The sequence below is a fragment of the Porites lutea genome, chromosome 1 (genome assembly GCF_958299795.1).
Source record: "Porites lutea chromosome 1, jaPorLute2.1, whole genome shotgun sequence".
Taxonomy (NCBI): Eukaryota; Metazoa; Cnidaria; class Anthozoa; order Scleractinia; family Poritidae; genus Porites; species Porites lutea.
In genome coordinates this window covers 59,732,640-59,749,171 of record NC_133201.1, presented here as the reverse complement: position 1 = coordinate 59,749,171, position 16,532 = coordinate 59,732,640, and the positions used below count along the sequence as shown (strand labels likewise).

At 37.7% G+C, this 16,532-nt stretch overlaps 2 protein-coding genes across 2 annotated transcripts in view; one reads left to right on the top strand and one right to left on the bottom strand.

Moving 5' to 3' along the window:
- The window catches only part of LOC140923716 (pre-mRNA-processing factor 17-like), a 13,449-nt gene extending 1,255 nt beyond the window's left edge, over positions 1-12,194 (top strand). Inside the window, exons 3-22 of the mRNA XM_073373791.1 lie at positions 301-361; positions 1,401-1,469; positions 1,665-1,716; positions 1,817-1,854; positions 2,990-3,082; positions 3,695-3,744; positions 3,864-3,960; positions 4,458-4,581; positions 4,824-4,914; positions 5,032-5,077; positions 5,842-5,943; positions 6,126-6,190; positions 7,724-7,774; positions 7,994-8,034; positions 8,152-8,244; positions 8,936-9,012; positions 9,429-9,529; positions 10,086-10,129; positions 10,789-10,857; positions 11,485-12,194. Coding sequence (XP_073229892.1) covers positions 301-361; positions 1,401-1,469; positions 1,665-1,716; positions 1,817-1,854; positions 2,990-3,082; positions 3,695-3,744; positions 3,864-3,960; positions 4,458-4,581; positions 4,824-4,914; positions 5,032-5,077; positions 5,842-5,943; positions 6,126-6,190; positions 7,724-7,774; positions 7,994-8,034; positions 8,152-8,244; positions 8,936-9,012; positions 9,429-9,529; positions 10,086-10,129; positions 10,789-10,857; positions 11,485-11,593 — 1,473 coding nt within the window. The 3' untranslated portion in view covers positions 11,594-12,194. The remainder of the gene's footprint in view (positions 1-300; positions 362-1,400; positions 1,470-1,664; positions 1,717-1,816; positions 1,855-2,989; positions 3,083-3,694; positions 3,745-3,863; positions 3,961-4,457; positions 4,582-4,823; positions 4,915-5,031; positions 5,078-5,841; positions 5,944-6,125; positions 6,191-7,723; positions 7,775-7,993; positions 8,035-8,151; positions 8,245-8,935; positions 9,013-9,428; positions 9,530-10,085; positions 10,130-10,788; positions 10,858-11,484) is intronic.
- Positions 1-16,532, bottom strand: part of LOC140923688 (LYR motif-containing protein 2-like) — a 246,979-nt gene that overhangs the window by 5,467 nt on the left and 224,980 nt on the right. The window lies entirely within an intron of this gene.

Sequence of the window (16,532 nt, the reverse complement as noted above, 5' to 3'; positions counted from 1 at the left end):
ACAGTCTTCTGGTCTTTCTGTTGTTTGTATTCTGTTATATGATTTGACTGTAGTTTTAAGTATTGTTTTAATCAGTTATCTCGGGTGTATTTACTTGGGTTTAAGTGTTCTTGTTGTAATGGAGACTGTCAGATCCCAAAGCATGTGTGCATGGTGGTTTAGGGTTGGTGAATAACGTACACAATCACATTCTTTCATCACAACCATTTGAATGTCAGCTTGCATATTATTGCACAATTATGCACAATGTTTTATAATGCACAAATAATGGTAAATAGAGAATCTGCTTTTAATGGACAGGTTGGACCATCAAACCCCTTCAAAACCCGACAGCAGTCTGCTCCCAAGAATACTCTAGCAGGTACTGGGTACAAGTTGTAAATTCTTTGCTTTATCAGTACTTAATCATTTAGGAAAATAGACTGCAGAACAGTTGCTTTTGTTTTCCCCAAAACTGGTTTTTTGACGCATAAAAAAGTTGTGTAAAGTACATGAGCCTCACAGGCCTGTAACAAAACACAGGGTGCTTTCCATTCAACAAAAATTCCGGTTTGAAATTTTGGAAATTTCACGTGCCCAGTGCAACGATACATTCCGGGTGCACAGACCCGATCCAAGCCTCCGCGCGTTTGGTTATTGTTCTTTATAAGTAGGATTCAAAAGAGCAGTACTGGGGACAACAATTTTGTCAAATGGAGGGGACATTTCCGTCCGACCGGCTGAAATGATTAGACTGGTCAAAGTGGACCACCTTCAAAGCTAGTCCCAAATATTTCAGCCGGACCAAACCAAAATGGTCCGTTCCATTTGATGTACCAACCGAAATTTCTGGAATTTTGGGTTGAATAGAAAGCGCCCACACTCTCCATTTTCATCCTTTCTCCAGAACTTGTGTTTGATCACCTGTTCACTTGTTCTTGGCCTATGCAAATATGGGTTGTTTTGCAGTCTAGTAAGGAAAACAGTATCTCTACACAGGATGCAGTGTACGTTGTTGTCTTTGATTTAGTACCTTGTACACAGTTGCTGTTTAATAAGACACTTCATTGTCTGGACCATGATGAAATGCTGTACAGTGTTGTTGAGTGCAGATGAGACAGGGAGTTAGCCTTCTTATAGCAAACAAAGCTTAAGTTAAGGTTAAATATAAACTGTAGAAAAATTACCGTTATTGAATAGCAAGTGTCTTTCAAATACACGTATAATTTGTTTGCTAGATGAACTTTTACCGACATTAGTGTTTACAGTAGAATCATGATTTCTGGAATACTCAGTTCTTCAAACTAATTTGCTTTTACCAAAGGTTTGAAAAGTCCTGAAGCTACTGTATTAAGTAAACAAGAGTCAGTATGTTTATAAGCACATGTTGTTCATTAGTTATTGTAAATGTCTTGTTTTAGGCTATGTTGAAGCAGCTCATATGAGTGACTTTACATTTGAAAACCAGAGAAGAACATTCACAAGTTATGGTGAGCATCCAAAATATTACAGTCAAACCTGCACTATATAATGGCCCTCTATTGGCTACTACGGTACAACCCACTTATAACTACCTGCTTTCTGTTTCTTTTCATACTACATAACTACAAGTAGTAGAATTAAACTTTGTCCACAAACTTAATTCTTGACGATCTTGATCCAGATAGTGTAAATCTTATTAACAGGTTATGCACTGGATCCAAGTGTGGCAGGTGGAGCCAGTACAAGTGGCGATAGGTTGGAAACTTCTTCACCTTTTTTTGCTCAGCTAGTTTGAATTGTATCCTCATGTAATACTGTAATGGTGAAATTTGATTTTTGTTCAATATACAAACAGATTTGTTGGTGATACTGAGAAAGCAGAGGAAAAGAAAGGTAGGAATAAAACAGATAAAACAGTTCAATAATTTCCAGTCGCTTAACCATTGCACATTAATCAGCAGCCCCAATGTCCTCGGAGGTTAACCTGATTTATTTATTGCATGAAGCAGCTGAAAGTATTGCTAATCCACCCTGGAGAGGATGGTAAAACTATAGCTGACTGCAGAGTTGTTCCTGGCTGGCCGGCAGTACAACTGTACATTTGTATCACTAGTGCTTGCTAATAGGGTCTGGAAGGAAGGCTGGGAGGTGTTTCTGATCCTGCATTCCCACCACTTGCTTTTTCATGAAAATCCAGCATCCTGCACCCTTTTTCCACTGCTTCCTTAATCCATTTTTTTTTGTTTTGAAAAACAATACATAAAAACGTCTACATGTAGTTTCTATAAAAGCCAATGAAAGTAAGATGAAGATTGGCCCTTTCAATATTATTGATGTTTTCATTTAAGCGTGTTTTAAGGCTGTTGGAGGAAAGGAAAGCTTTTCACACCTCAGTTTGACAAAAGAGCTCCTTTAACCTTTTTGCAGTGGTTTTCATGAAGAATTCTAGTAGCAGGAGAAAGGTGTAGTGTTACAGGAGAATACTTTGGAGGAGGCTCCACATCTGAATCGAAAATAGTCATAGGCTACTGAATGTTTGCTGGAGAATTTTGTGTAGTTAGAAGAGAATTCTCCAATCTCTGATGCATAATGAACATCCTGATTTTGATCCTCACCTTTTTGATTGTCGTGATGATTTTCATAAATTCCCTGCAGACAAACACAGAAAAAATGCTCATCCTGTTGGTAAATCTGGGCAAATCCCGATTCCCAGTTTGCAAAGTAATGTAGTGGAATCCTGGATCCCAAAAATACCTCTTTAGAATCTGTATTAATAATAGAATGGGTGAGGAGAGACAGTGTGACTGGGCATGTAAGTTCATTGTAAAGATATGAAATTCAAGGTGTTGACCATTCAGCCATTCAGTTTTGTCTGAGGTTGTTTGTAACGATGCAAGTTGTTTAGTGAATTGTTATTCTTGGGTTGGGTTCTTATCCATCTTCATTGTATTTACGGGTTGTTGTAAGGAGAAAGTAACTATTGACATTGTTACAGACATAATACAGAGTATAATTTGTAATTTTAAAGGTGTGACAATTTTTGAAGTAGCAGAAGCACGTGCTGGTGACAAGAGAAAAAGAGAAAAGCCAGGTGATCCAGGAGATATAGAAGGATATAAAGGTAAAATTGCTAGAGATAAAGTGATCACTCAATGTTTGTTATGGTTCAGACCTTTCAGTGGATTTTACATGTATTACCACCATGTGTGTGTGTTAAATAGTGGCTTTTATTGAAGTAAAATCCTTTCAAGTTTTGAGAAAGACAAGTAAGCAAATTTCCATTGACTGTGCTGGAAAGAGCCCTTCAAAATAAGTAGAAAACTTTCCAAGCTTATACATGAAAGTGATGTGGTCCAAAGCGAGCAAAGATATTGCTGCACAAAGTTGCAAAATTTTATACAAAATGTAGTTGTTTGAATGGTGTCCATACAAATGTCTGTAAAATTCCATTACTTTGCAGAGCTACATGTATATCTTCATAAGTTTTCAAAAAATCATGTGTAAACTTGGCAGTTTTAGTGATCTTAAAGTGTTCTAATTTCTACAGCCATTTTGATAGATTTTCACTTTACTTGGTTCTAGTCAAAAGTTGAAAAAATCAAGGAAGGGTCTAGATATTTTGCTTTGATTCTTGATCCACTACCTGGAGTGCTGGCTTTACTCTTACTTACATTTGGCAAATGCAGGTTGCAGACTGCAGTGATGGTGCTGTTTATTTTTTGTCTTTTTTTAGGACCATGGGCAACATATGTTGACGAGTCTAAAGTTGCTAAACCCTCAGAGGTAAGTAGCCTTAAAAACTAAAATTTACTGTAAACTTCATTAATTAATTTTTATTTCATAGTCCTCAGCTTGATGAGTGAAAGAAAGCTTGTCATGCTTGTTTCTTTTTGTTTTAAAAGGAACAAGCTGCCAAACTAGAGGAATTTGAGATGACAAAGCAGAAGAGAAGCAAGAAAGAAGAAGATAAGAGTGTGGAGGAAAAAACAACTTTACATGGTAAGACAGCTTTGATATCTCACTGGTAATACATGTCTAAAAGAGAACATTATTTTGATCTACAGACTTTACAGGTTTGTAGTTCTCCTCAGTTTTGTTCTTTTCTGCTCTATTCATCAGTATTGCTTTAAGACGTTAAGACCAATACTTGCTTGTGTACCCCCACCCCTTCCCCTAAAAGAAGTAATCAGGAAGTGGACACATACCAATTGCCCAGTCACCATTAGTTCATGTGTAGTGAAACCCAAATGAATGTAACAAACTTGATGACTATGACTATGTTTTCATGGTACTTTCTGTTCTTGGGGTTTCACCAAAGCTGTCGCTTCTTAAATGTAAATGTTTGGCATAATTATTACCAGTATTTTGTTGGTTTTATCTTTGTGGTGTTTCGGTAGTCTGTTTTGGCTGCATTTGCCTTTGGTGGGCCTTACATGCTATCACCATCTCATCTTGATGTACAAGTATTTTAAATTGTGTTTGTTTTTTGGTTTTAGTTCAAGACTCAGTGGATTATCAAGGTCGATCATATCTTCATATTCCTCAAGATATCGATGTCAGACTTGATACTGATGAACCACCTGAAAGATGTTATTTACCAAAGAAACACATTCACACGTGGTCAGTTAAAGCACCTTCCTATTATTTCCCTTGTGATCAAAAGGACATGATTATTATAGTTATTATTCATTCAAAATACTTCGCTGTTCCTGATTGGCTCCAATCCCCTGCGGCTAATTCTTTCATAACCATTCATAAAATTATTATCATTGACTTATTTAAATTCTATAGTGTAAAAAAAAATTAAACGATTTACGTGTAGTTTATTTAGTCAGTTTATGATCTTTTTGATTTATCTGCAGGACTGGTCACACTAAGGGTGTTTCATCAATTAAGTTCTTCCCCAAGTCAGCTCATCTTCTCTTGTCCTGTAGCATGGATTGTAAGATCAAGGTAAATATTCTCTCTACCTGGTGTATGAGTACAGCTGCACAATACAGGCAAGGGTCTAAAAATTACTGCACTTTTCAAGGTTACATAATGGTAATTTGATTTATGATTGTATTTCAGCTTTGGGAAGTTTATGGCAAAAGACGGTGCTTAAGAACATTCATAGGTAAGTTTATAGCAACCTCATTCCCAATGTTTTCTCCTACCTGTCCCTACGGAGCGAGAGAGAACCTGGGAACGAGGTTGAGTCTGTACAATGTCACTAAACATAGCTGCACAGAAGATGTTGTACGTGCAGGGGAGGCGACATCCTCTTCCATGGATCACTAGTGTCTGTCAATGACAGTACATTAAGCGACATTAAGCTTTTATCCAAACACAGCCGCCTTTGTTTGTTTTAGGGTGCTTTGGCATCAACGTGAGCTGTGTCACCGCGAATTAAGCGAGAGGATTAGCAAAACAACAACTTTCCACGAACATGACACTATTTGTTCCTCTCTTTCCCCTCTCTGTATCGTGATGCTTTCCATTACCACTTTTCAGGAGGACATTAGCACACTATAACGAATTATGAACTTGGTCGCTAAGAATTCATCTCTAGGAAAATCTGACATTATTTGACTAAAATAATGAGTAAGTTAAGGTAATGGCCACAAAATTAAAGAACACGAGTTCACTCTGATCTTTAAGTGACGTTTTCACTGCTGTCGCCTTTATTTTTCCTAAATTTCTTCACCATCGCCCATACATTTCTTATTCACAAAAAATGAAAAGATAATCAAGGACGATTTTTCTAGCAACTTGCGCTAAACGAAATATTGATAATAGCAACAGTTGTTCACTAAAACACTCTTACAGCATTGTTCAGATCAGTGTGTCACATCCCCTGTTTGATGTAACTAAAAATCGTTTGTTATGTGATAATTACAGGCCACAGCAAAGCTGTTCGTGACATCTCGTTCAACAACACAGGAACTCAGTTTCTAAGCGCTGCTTATGACAGATATGTTAAACTGTGGGACACAGAAACAGGTTGGGAAATTCTAGCTTCTTATTTGTCTCAATATGTTTCTTTAATGCCGCCTTTTAGTTTTTAGTAAGTAATGCATATTGTTGAATATTGTTACAAATGACTATATTATTGCAAAAGGTGAAGTATTTTAAAATTGTGTAAAGCAGACGGACTGATTTTGTGACGGGTATTATTTTTGCAGGAGAATGCATAGGACGGTTTACCAATCGTAAGATCCCGTATTGTGTCAAGTTCAATCCAGATGAGGTGATGTTCTGTAATCATTTTTCTTTTCTTTTATTCTACAATTTAAGCTTTTATATTACATGTAAGTCATAAAGGATGATAATCGCTACAGCTACATTGTAACTAGCGACCAGGCCCGGGTTGCCCGAAGCATGGTTAATGCTAACCAGCGTTAAATACCATGGAAACCTATACATTTTGATACCTGTTAACCAACGGTTAGCGCTAACCAGGCTTCGAGCAACCGGCCCCAGAAGTTATGCATTTACATCATGGTTAGGACCTGGGGCGTTGAACTACAGGAAGGAAACAACGCTGCTGACACGAATGTTTCCTGGCTTAGCTTTGCCGACACAAATATTGCTTTGCAGACCAATGAATCAGTTCAAAGTACCTTTTTGTCTGCATCTTCTGTTTCCAAGTTTTTAACTGTGTTACTTCCGGCAACGGGTGCTAAGCGTTGTAAAAGTCACGTGACTTGCTGGTTTTCGGTTTGATTGGCTGAGGTATTGGAGCCTAGGCTTTATGGGGTTTAAATCAGGGTGTGTCTTCTTGTTGTTGGTAAGAGAAGAACTTTTTTTCTTTGCAGGTGTACATAATGAATATCAGTGATATAATGCTGGTCGGGTTAGGCAGTGATAGTAATGTTACTAAGTGTTACGCACAAAAACGTTTTTCACGTCTTGCGGTGCGAGCAGCCAGCCTGTGAGTTGGTTGACCTGTGGTCTGGCGTCGTCTGGACTTGGTCAACGTTATGTATCTTGTGTGAATCTCAAGTGATTTACAAAATTACATACTCAGCTGGCGAGACTGATAGATATTGTAGATTACGATTGGACGAACACAGCTCTGATCATAATTCTGCCATATTTAACTCCTGCACGACTAAGAACCATTTCAATTATTATTTACCTGAGTGTTTTATTAGCAGATGAAGCTAATTTTACATCAAACGTTTACCAAACTATCTTAAATAATTTAGAATCTCTACTGATTAAGAGGTACAAACCTCAGCGTATGGTGTCAGCGCTGCTGAAGAACTCGGACTGTTCTGGCTTTATTTGTACAAAACACTCTAGTTTAACAGTTTACATGTTTGCTATACCTTGCTCCACATTCACGTGTTCAATTGTTGCATTCTTGTTACAATTATTGGCCTGTTTTTTTTTTTTTTTTTTTTTTTGTAGTTCACACCTTCCTAGCTACAATCTTGGACGTAAAGTGTGTGTGTGTGTGTGTGTGTGTGTGTGTGTGTGTTTGGTACCTCTGTGGCTCCGTCCTTCATCCAACCGTGGTAATGTTGTTCAGTCGAGGTCAAAAAAGGATCGAGTCGGCCTTCAACATTACTTTTTTTGTGGGGAAGGGGGAAGTAGTAGTCGTCGGCAGTGCTTTCAAGAGCGTTAACTTGAAACTAGACATGGCAACGTCCATTTTTCTATTTTTTGCCCAAGATTGTAGCTCTCCTGATAAGTTCAACGCCTTACTATCTTTGTCTCTTGCTCCACCCTTCGGTATTTAACACTTATTTACCGCGCAAACTTTATCATCTTGCAGGACAAGCAGCATTTGTTTGTCTGCGGTACATCGGACAAGAAAATATTAACGGTACGTTGCCGGGCGGAACTCTCGTTTTAGCTTCAAGGCTGCATATAGATTTTTTGAAAACATTTTCGAGCCTTTTTAACCTTCAACGTGGTGCATTTTGCTCCTAAGTGTTATTTTGCAAGTTCCTGGTTGCTTGTATTTCATCATTCCCTGGGTTTCTTGAGTTTCGAGTTTTAGCTAGTGTCAAGTGTTCCTTATTTTAATTGTCTTTCATTTTAGTGGGATACACGAGCAAACGAAATAGTTCAAGAATATGACAGGTCAGGCCATATTTCACAACATGCTAAATTAGTTTATTTCATGATTTTACAAATTTAACGAAATCTTTGGTTTGTGTTAACTTTCTGGGTGTAAATCTAATGCTCCTGATGTTTCAGGCATCTTGGTGCAGTGAACACGATAACTTTTGTAGATCAAAACAGAAGATTCGTCACCACATCAGATGACAAGAGCATTCGCGTGTGGGAATGGTAAGCTACATGTAATTAGAAAAAAAAACGTCTTTTATTGTAATAGCTGAGACTTAGGGTCGGTAATTTGAACCAAGTTTAACTTACGCCGTGGTTTAAGAGATCATTGGACCTCCAGATCTCTTTCTTAGTGAGTTATTTTAAGAAGATAAGTACCTTTCTAGTCTACTTTTATGAAATTGATCACGATAAACGGTGTTAAGATGAATGCGTTGGTTAAAATGTGTGTTAGGATGTGATCTTGTTAATCACTAGTTAAACTCCGTTTACTGAAATAATCGGCTCTTAAATGAAATAAATATCAACTCTGTCAGATCTACGATTACACAAGAACGAGAACAACAACAAGAACAACTTTATTTGTCAATACAATAGCGCCGCAATAGTTTATCATCGGCGAAGTAGTCTTGTGAGTAATTTCTCTTTCTTAACTCAGGGGTGGATCGAGGATTTTTCTTAAGAGGGGTGCACCTCTAAGCAACTAACCACAAAGTTTTTTTTCCTGCAGAATATCAGTTGTATTAGAGACATTTTCTTTTAAATATGGAACCTATAAAATGGCTTTCGCAATATAAATACATATTTTATTGTAACCTTGCAAATAGCTTGCTGTCGCTTTTATTGATTGAATTTTTCTTTTATATGTTGCATTTCTGATGTATTTATAACATTTGTCTTTCTTTTTTTGTAGGGATATTCCTGTGGATTTTAAATACATCGCTGAACCCAGCATGCACTCTATGCCTGCCGTAGCTCTACATCCAAACAGTAAGCCGGTCCACGTCACTTCATGTGTATAATTGAGTGTTTTGTTTTGTACTAGAGGTATTTCTTCGATTGATAACTAGTTTATATCTCTGGTAGATGTAAAACACATTTTAACCAGCAGTGTTGTTGTTGTTGTTTTTTTTTTTATTGATGTCTACATATTAAGTTGTCACAATGCAAGACCTAGTATCTAACTTGAAAACCTAACGGTTTATTTAGATGCAAGACCTAGTATCTAACTTGGAAACCTAACGGTTTATTTAGATGCTAGGCATTTCCTTAACTGTAAAGTGTTTTTAGTTTTACGATTGCATGTAACTTACTGTTAGACTAAAACTACTTTATTTAACTATATTTATTCTAAAGCGGAATGTAAATGAAGCTTGTTGTTGTTGTTGTTGTTGTTTTTTTTTTAGATAAATGGATGGCCTGCCAGTCGATGGACAATCAAATCATGATATTCGGTGTTCTGAATCGCTTCCGTCAGAATAGAAAGAAAACGTTTAAAGGCCATATGGTGAGTCGTCATTCCGTTTAGCATGATTTTGCTTTCAACTCTCCAAGATATTAAAACATATAAAAAAAAAAATACGTTAGACTGCGTCTTCGATTGGCAGGTTTAGTTTTTCTTCATTTTTTTTTGAAAGCAAACAAACAAAGAAATAAACATAAGCACTTACTCAGATTTTTGAAGACGTGTTTTAACAGTTTTTGCTGTCCTGGTCAGTTGTAAAGTTTGATTTAAACAATTACTAAGAGTATCTAAGTCTTGCAGTAAAGTAGGAGCTGCAACTCTCTGTCAATTAAAGAGACAAGTGTAGAAATATAGTGCAGTTCTATCTTTTGAATCCGTGAGCAAAATCCTATGATGTCACCATTCAAAGTGAAATTCTTGAGCGGTCTGATTTTCACACGGTACTAGTTGTTTCCAGTTCAGCTTTTTATAAAATTTGTCCTCTTGTTTCAGTTAACTTTGGATGAGTAAGTCGCAAGCGTAGTGTAACGTTGTCAGACTTGTACAAACTATTCAAACCATCCCTTCCAGCGTTTCAATGATCCTTATTCTTTTACAGGTGGCGGGTTATGCTTGTCAGTTGAGTTTCTCTCCAGATGGAAGGTGGGAATCCTATTTATTCAACACTTTGTTTATTTCCTGTCGTAGTTTTACATTTTATTAATAGAAAACGTTTTCCGTGTTTACATAGTCTGGTATAAACACGACAGGGTGTTGGGAGAATTTAACGAGGATTTGCATAAATATCAAATGTGTTTAAATACTCGCACGCAAACATGCCTCTTGGGCAATCAAAGTGCGCGTTCTATCTTAGTTGTTTTATAAAATTATTTGATGTTAAATCATTGTTTAGTATGCATCAAGAAACGATATAATTTTCGTTTGCTAGCTTTACTTCGTTGTTGTAGGAATGCTTAACAACTTGTGCGATAACTTTTGAAACTTGAGAAATTTCAAAATCACCCTAAAAAAAGTAAATAATTCAAAACTAGACTAACTAGAGGTAATCATTGATTACGGATCCGCGTTTGTCACTTACGGAAAAATTACAGAAACGACATCGAGTCGAAAGGAGTCTAGTTTCCCGGCCGAGGTGCCCCTGATAAAGTTAATAGGGGCGCTAATTTGTAGTCGCCCGTGATAGCTCGAAAATTTCTGCCTAAGTGTCACAGGACCACCAAACTAGGATGCGTTCTGACGAACGCGCGGACAATGCGATTATCCTCAGCTTAAAGTTTCTATTTGTATATTCTTTGCTATAGTTACCTAATTTCTGGTGACGCAGATGGGAAACTTTGTATCTGGGACTGGAAATCTACAAAGCTCTACAGGTATTAATAACGTTGTTGTTTTCCCTGTTTTATCCAAAAATTATTGACAAATAGCTAGAAGAGAGTTTTTGCTTTTCAACCAGAGGTGACCCAAGCTCGAAATATGACCATCTTGAACGTTACGCAACAGTGCTGATGGTCATATTTCGAGCTTGGGTCACCGGTGGTTCAAAGAGACAGCTAGTAAATGACAATCTTATTTTTGAAACAGTTTTCGAATTTGTTAGTAGTTCTTTCTTTCATACAAAGATATTATTTTTGGCCGAGTGATTCATACAAGTTTATTCTGAGTCCTACTCTCGAACAAGATTCGTAGACTTCTTATAGTGGTCACAGAAATACTGGTTTCGAGGGGTTTGGGGGTGGGTGAAATTACAGTTTTAAGTTTTTGGACCAAAGTAAGTTAACCAGTTTTATCTCATGTATAACACTGGTAGATAGTGCTTTGTCTTTGGTAAGGCGGACCATGTTTTGCGGGAAGGCGTCAGTGGGATGGGGGGGAGGGGGGGCGATTTTGTGTTTGAAATTTGGTAAATTTTAAGGGGATTATATTCCGACTTTTACTCTCCTCTGTACCTTACCATTGCCCTGCTTACTAACGCAATATTTGTCGATTTTCCTGAATAGTAAGTTCAAAGCGCATGACGCAGTATGCATCGCCTGCCTGTGGCATCCTCACGAGACATCAAAGGTGGTAACCTGTGGCTGGGATGGACTCATAAAGTACTGGGACTGAGTGATAACCGCATTTGTTTATGTGATGTCATCGAAGCACAAACTAATGGGCACATCCAGGGCTTTTATATCGGTCGTCTAATGAAAACGTTGGATAATTTGTTGAGATCGTTGCTTGGTGTTCAGTTGGGACATTTTCCTCATGGCAGAAGGAATTAAAAGATTTTATTATTAGTATATTCGTCATCTAATCCAATAAAATGAAGCAAGAATTGAAAGCTCTCAGTAGTCCGAAACATGTAGAAAGAGTCCCCAAACTTCATTCTGCATACCAACACAAGTAATTTTTGTTTGTTTTGTGATACGTGCTGTCAAGTTAACTACACCGTGCATAGCATTTGACGTGGAATAAAACTCAGTTTTAGAAAACTCACCCTCGATTTCTGGTGGCGAACCTTTCGTTAACGCTCTGCTGAAAGAAATCACGAGTACGCCATATTGTTTGTTACATAATTATATGTTTTCTGTACAGTGTATAGTGCAAATCTGGGGATATACTGGTCTTTTTTATTCTTGTTGGAGTCGGTGTTGGGATATGTAGTTGAAGGATGTACTTTGCGGCTTGTAAAATGTAAATAAAATTTGATTTTTCTCTTCCTGGTTTTTTGCTATTTTTATTCTTGTTTTATTATCGTTAACCTGAGTTTTTCTTCCAACTCTTTCGTTTTCCGTGATGCCAACCTCAGAATTGCGTCACAGTTCGAAAGGCGTGTTATCCAGTGTAGATTTCCTCAAAGCGTATTGATAGAGATGATGATTATGATGTTGATTGCGTGACGACTATGGTGTTGTTTGTGGCCAGAAAGGCCTTGAAATTTGTACTGTAAAGCGGCATCATTACCGAATAAGATAACTTATATACAGTGACAAATAAGAAAAAAGCTTCCCCGTAAGAGTCATAGTGATGATCACACTTTCCAGCCATCTATGCCGAATAATACCGAACTTTCTTTTGATTTGATGGCGTTATAAACCCCTTCGAGACAAGGTTTTACACCCCAGTTGATTTATAAGTAAAACCAAAACTTTTCCGGTTTTCTTTGAGTTTACAGGTAAAATAAGTAAAAGGTTCTGACAGGTCTTGTTTGTTGGTTGTTTGCTGAAACGTTTTTACACCAGAGGCAGATCCAGCGATTTATAACAAAACTCTCCAATCTTAGGGCCGGACCGGTCATTTTCAAAAAGAAAGTTAGGTTACTGGGAAACTGCGCACCTACCCCATCCCTAAGGCATCATTTCGCCCAAAGCGAAAAATAAGTGTTAAATGTTAGCTTAGGGGAGGGGCAGGTATTAATTTTAGCGAAGAGACTGATCTAGTTGTAAAATCCTGATTAATAGTAGAATCTTCTTCACGAGTCTGGGAGACCAGTTATAACAAATGCTAAGCGCCTTTAGGCACACACTATACCGGATAGATATTCGTGTCGACACGAAAATTTATCCGGTATCAGAGTATGAACACCTATACCGTAAATATCACCTAAATATTTTCTGTATATCGCATAGAAATACGCCAAATATCAAATCTAATTATAGATGCAGCGATCTAAAGATATAATGCAATAAATCCGAACCTACCTCCAGCTAGACGGCGCCATTTTTCTCGCCCTGACAGCGGATCGAGAGCGGAAAACCAACTAGTTCCAGTCCTACTCCGCATCACAGCTGAACCAGAGAGAGCATATGAACGTTTCAACGCCCTAGTTTATTACGCCCTGTTATGTGTGATGTGGTATCCGTGCCCACAACAAAAGCCATCCGGTATAGTATGAACACCTATTCGATATATGACTCTATGAGTCTCGACTTTAGAGATCGTGGCGGCACAGTTTCGCTCCGTTACAGCAATCGAGCAGAAATCACCGTTCTTTTGTGTGAAATGTGTGAACAGAAGCTCTATCAGTCGGTTTTTTTATTCGGGGCCGCGCAAAAGTTATCCGGTATAGTGTGAACATAACCTTAGTATCGTCACAATGAAACTCTTGCCCTGGTAATAATTGCCATCCCTCAATTGGTCAAAGTTATTCATATGTTTTTCTACAAAAACGCATCAGAGGAAAATTTGAAAAGGCTTTAATTAAAGGTGAATGTTGATTGCGACTTTTCCTTCTTCTGGGATAAGAAATCCAGTTTAGAAGCACTTGTTCAATTCCAAAGAACCATCTATGAGCTAGTGGGATAGCTCAGCACGAAAAATTAGATTTATGCAAATTTGCTCATGGCAAATATGGTGCAAAAAAGGTCCAAACTACGATCAAATGAAGGACAAAGATGGTAACTACCCCTTTTGCCCCCGAATTTACAACCCGATGTAAACTGGGTTGCAAACACAGTATTTACCATCTTTGCCTTTGATTTCCTCGTAGTTTGCACCATGTTTACCATGAGCAAATTTTGTAAATCTACTTTTTCGTGCATTATAAAATAGGCACACTGACGAGTCCGAGCCCCAGATCCACATACATGCATACTTTATTGTTTCCTCCCCAAAGGTGCTTTTCGGGAACAATCATTATTTACAAGCATTACATTTCAATAACTACAACACTCAACTTAGCACTAATTATAATACTTTTTAAACTTAACTAAGAAGCATTTACAAAATTATCTAAAACATGGTTCCTCAAGAGACGTTTAAATAAGTGATCAGGCTCTAAATTGTTCCAAAGCTTAATTGTCCTTTACTAATTAGTGCTCTGTCCCGAGGCTGTTTGAAAAGAGGGATGTTTAGCTTTTGGCTACTCCGAGTTGTTCGTTTGCTAGTTAACTCGCTCACGGGTAATAATTGAGATATAAGATATTCGGAGGCTTAACAGGTCATGCATTTGAAGGCCTTTTAAAATAGCTTGGTGATAGTGTGGTCCTTAACAGACAATCAAGACAGGCTTTTTAAGAGGGGTGTTGCAGGATCATATTTTTTCACACCGTTGACGATTCGGCAAGCAAAGTTTTGAACAGCATGCAATTTCTAACATACTTATTTGTGATATTTGTCCAAAGACGCGAGCAGTAGTATATTTTGCTCAAAACTAAGGCATGTATTACGGTTAACAACGTATTTTTGTCTAAGCAATGTTTCACACAGTTACTTGTAATTTGCGCTAGTCGTGCGATACATTCCGACACTGTGGTCGTTATATTGTTATCAAATGTTAAGTTCGGATCCAGAATTACGCCGAGATCTCTCGCTGACTGTACTGGGGAGATGTCCTTTCCCAAAAAAGACAAATGACACTCATGGGGCTTAGAGGTCATTTGTCGGCTCCCGAAAACAATTATCTTGTCTGGATTTAGTAGTAGCCGATTTCCGAAGCGCGAGTTGCGCACCTGCAGTAGATCTTCATTCATTTCTTGGACAATCCGTTGGGAGAAGTGTTAATTGATAGAAACAAACAATTTTGTATCGTCTACATAACATTCCCTAGAGCAATGCCTTGGATCTTCTGTAGATCATTTACGTATATATATGCTAAATAATAGGGGGCCTAGAATACTGCCATGAGGAACGCCACATTCAACTGGAAGAGGATCAGAAACGGAACTATATGAACTCGTACAACATGATATCTATTTGTGAGGTAGCTGTTAAACCATTTTAGCTTGCTGGGGCCTGTTTCTCGAAAGTCCCGATAATTAACGGACCTGTAAAGCTGTTGTTGTTTACATGCAAGATAGAGGTTTCAATAGTTTTGCATCCAACATGATAAAACTATCAGTCGATGAAACAGAAAGGAGTAGTTTGCTAGCCAGAACCCGCGCTCTTATTCTTTATATTTCGATTTGAAAATTTGATTTTCGGGCCCGAAAAGTTACCGGGGCTTTCGAGAAACGGGCCCTGGTCAAGGCGCCGCCTCTTTGTATTTTACGTAACAATATTTGTTGATCAACGCTGTCGAAGGCTTTACTCAGATCTAGGTACGCAGGCAGTTAATTTCTTATCATCAATTCCTTCGAGAAATACATCAGTTGTATGAATTAAAGATGCCCCTTAAAGATGTTTCAGTAGAGAACCATCCACCACTGTTTAATCAATTTAAATTTGAAGGCAATAATGGAGTTTTCATAATAAATAAGAGGAAAAAAGCGTTGACAACTTGCGAAGGCTTTTCTTTTCATTTTTAGTCTCATGTGCAAATTATTTTTTCTATTTGTAAAATCAAGGTGTCCAGTCAGCGTTTTCATCTCTGTAATGTTTGGTCTCATTAGTCCAAATTATTGAAAAATTCTTCGTTTCAAAAAACCTGTTTCCCTTATTTAAAAGCCTGATTGTTGAAAAATAATTACCAGCCACATATATCGTTAAACATCAGTAACATGTCAAAACATGGTTCAGTGTGTTATAGCGCCAAAGCCACCATGCCTCAGGGTTATTGACAAATTCGTAAGCAATCCGATATAACTGTGTACCTAAAAAATAGGCTGTAAAAAATTGGGAGATAAAACCAAGGTTTCAAAGCAAAAAAAGTACATTGGTATCTTCAGTTTCATTGTTTCGTGAAAAAAGGTCGCCAGAATTGTTATTACATAAAAAAGGGTTTACTAAGACTAGACAAAGTAAATTTTGTGTGACTTAATACCCCACACCTGAAAGATACCAGCAAAAATGCCTCTCACACCCTCCTAATACACATTTCCTCCTAATAAACACACAGCGTCTGCTAGCTAATTTCCTCCTATAATAAACACAAAGCGTCTGCTAGCTAATTTCCTCCTAATAAACATACAGCGTCTGCTAGCTAATTTCCTCCTATAATAAACACAAAGCGTCTACTAGCTACTTCCCTCCTAATAAACACAAAGCGTTTGCTAGCTGTTAGTTTAACTTAAACATTGGCTACGAAAAGCCTGTCCCGTGATTTTGCCTTGGATCCATAGAACTTTCATTCCGCAGAACTGCAACGAGAAGAGAAAATTAATGATATTAATGGTGCAGATCGGCT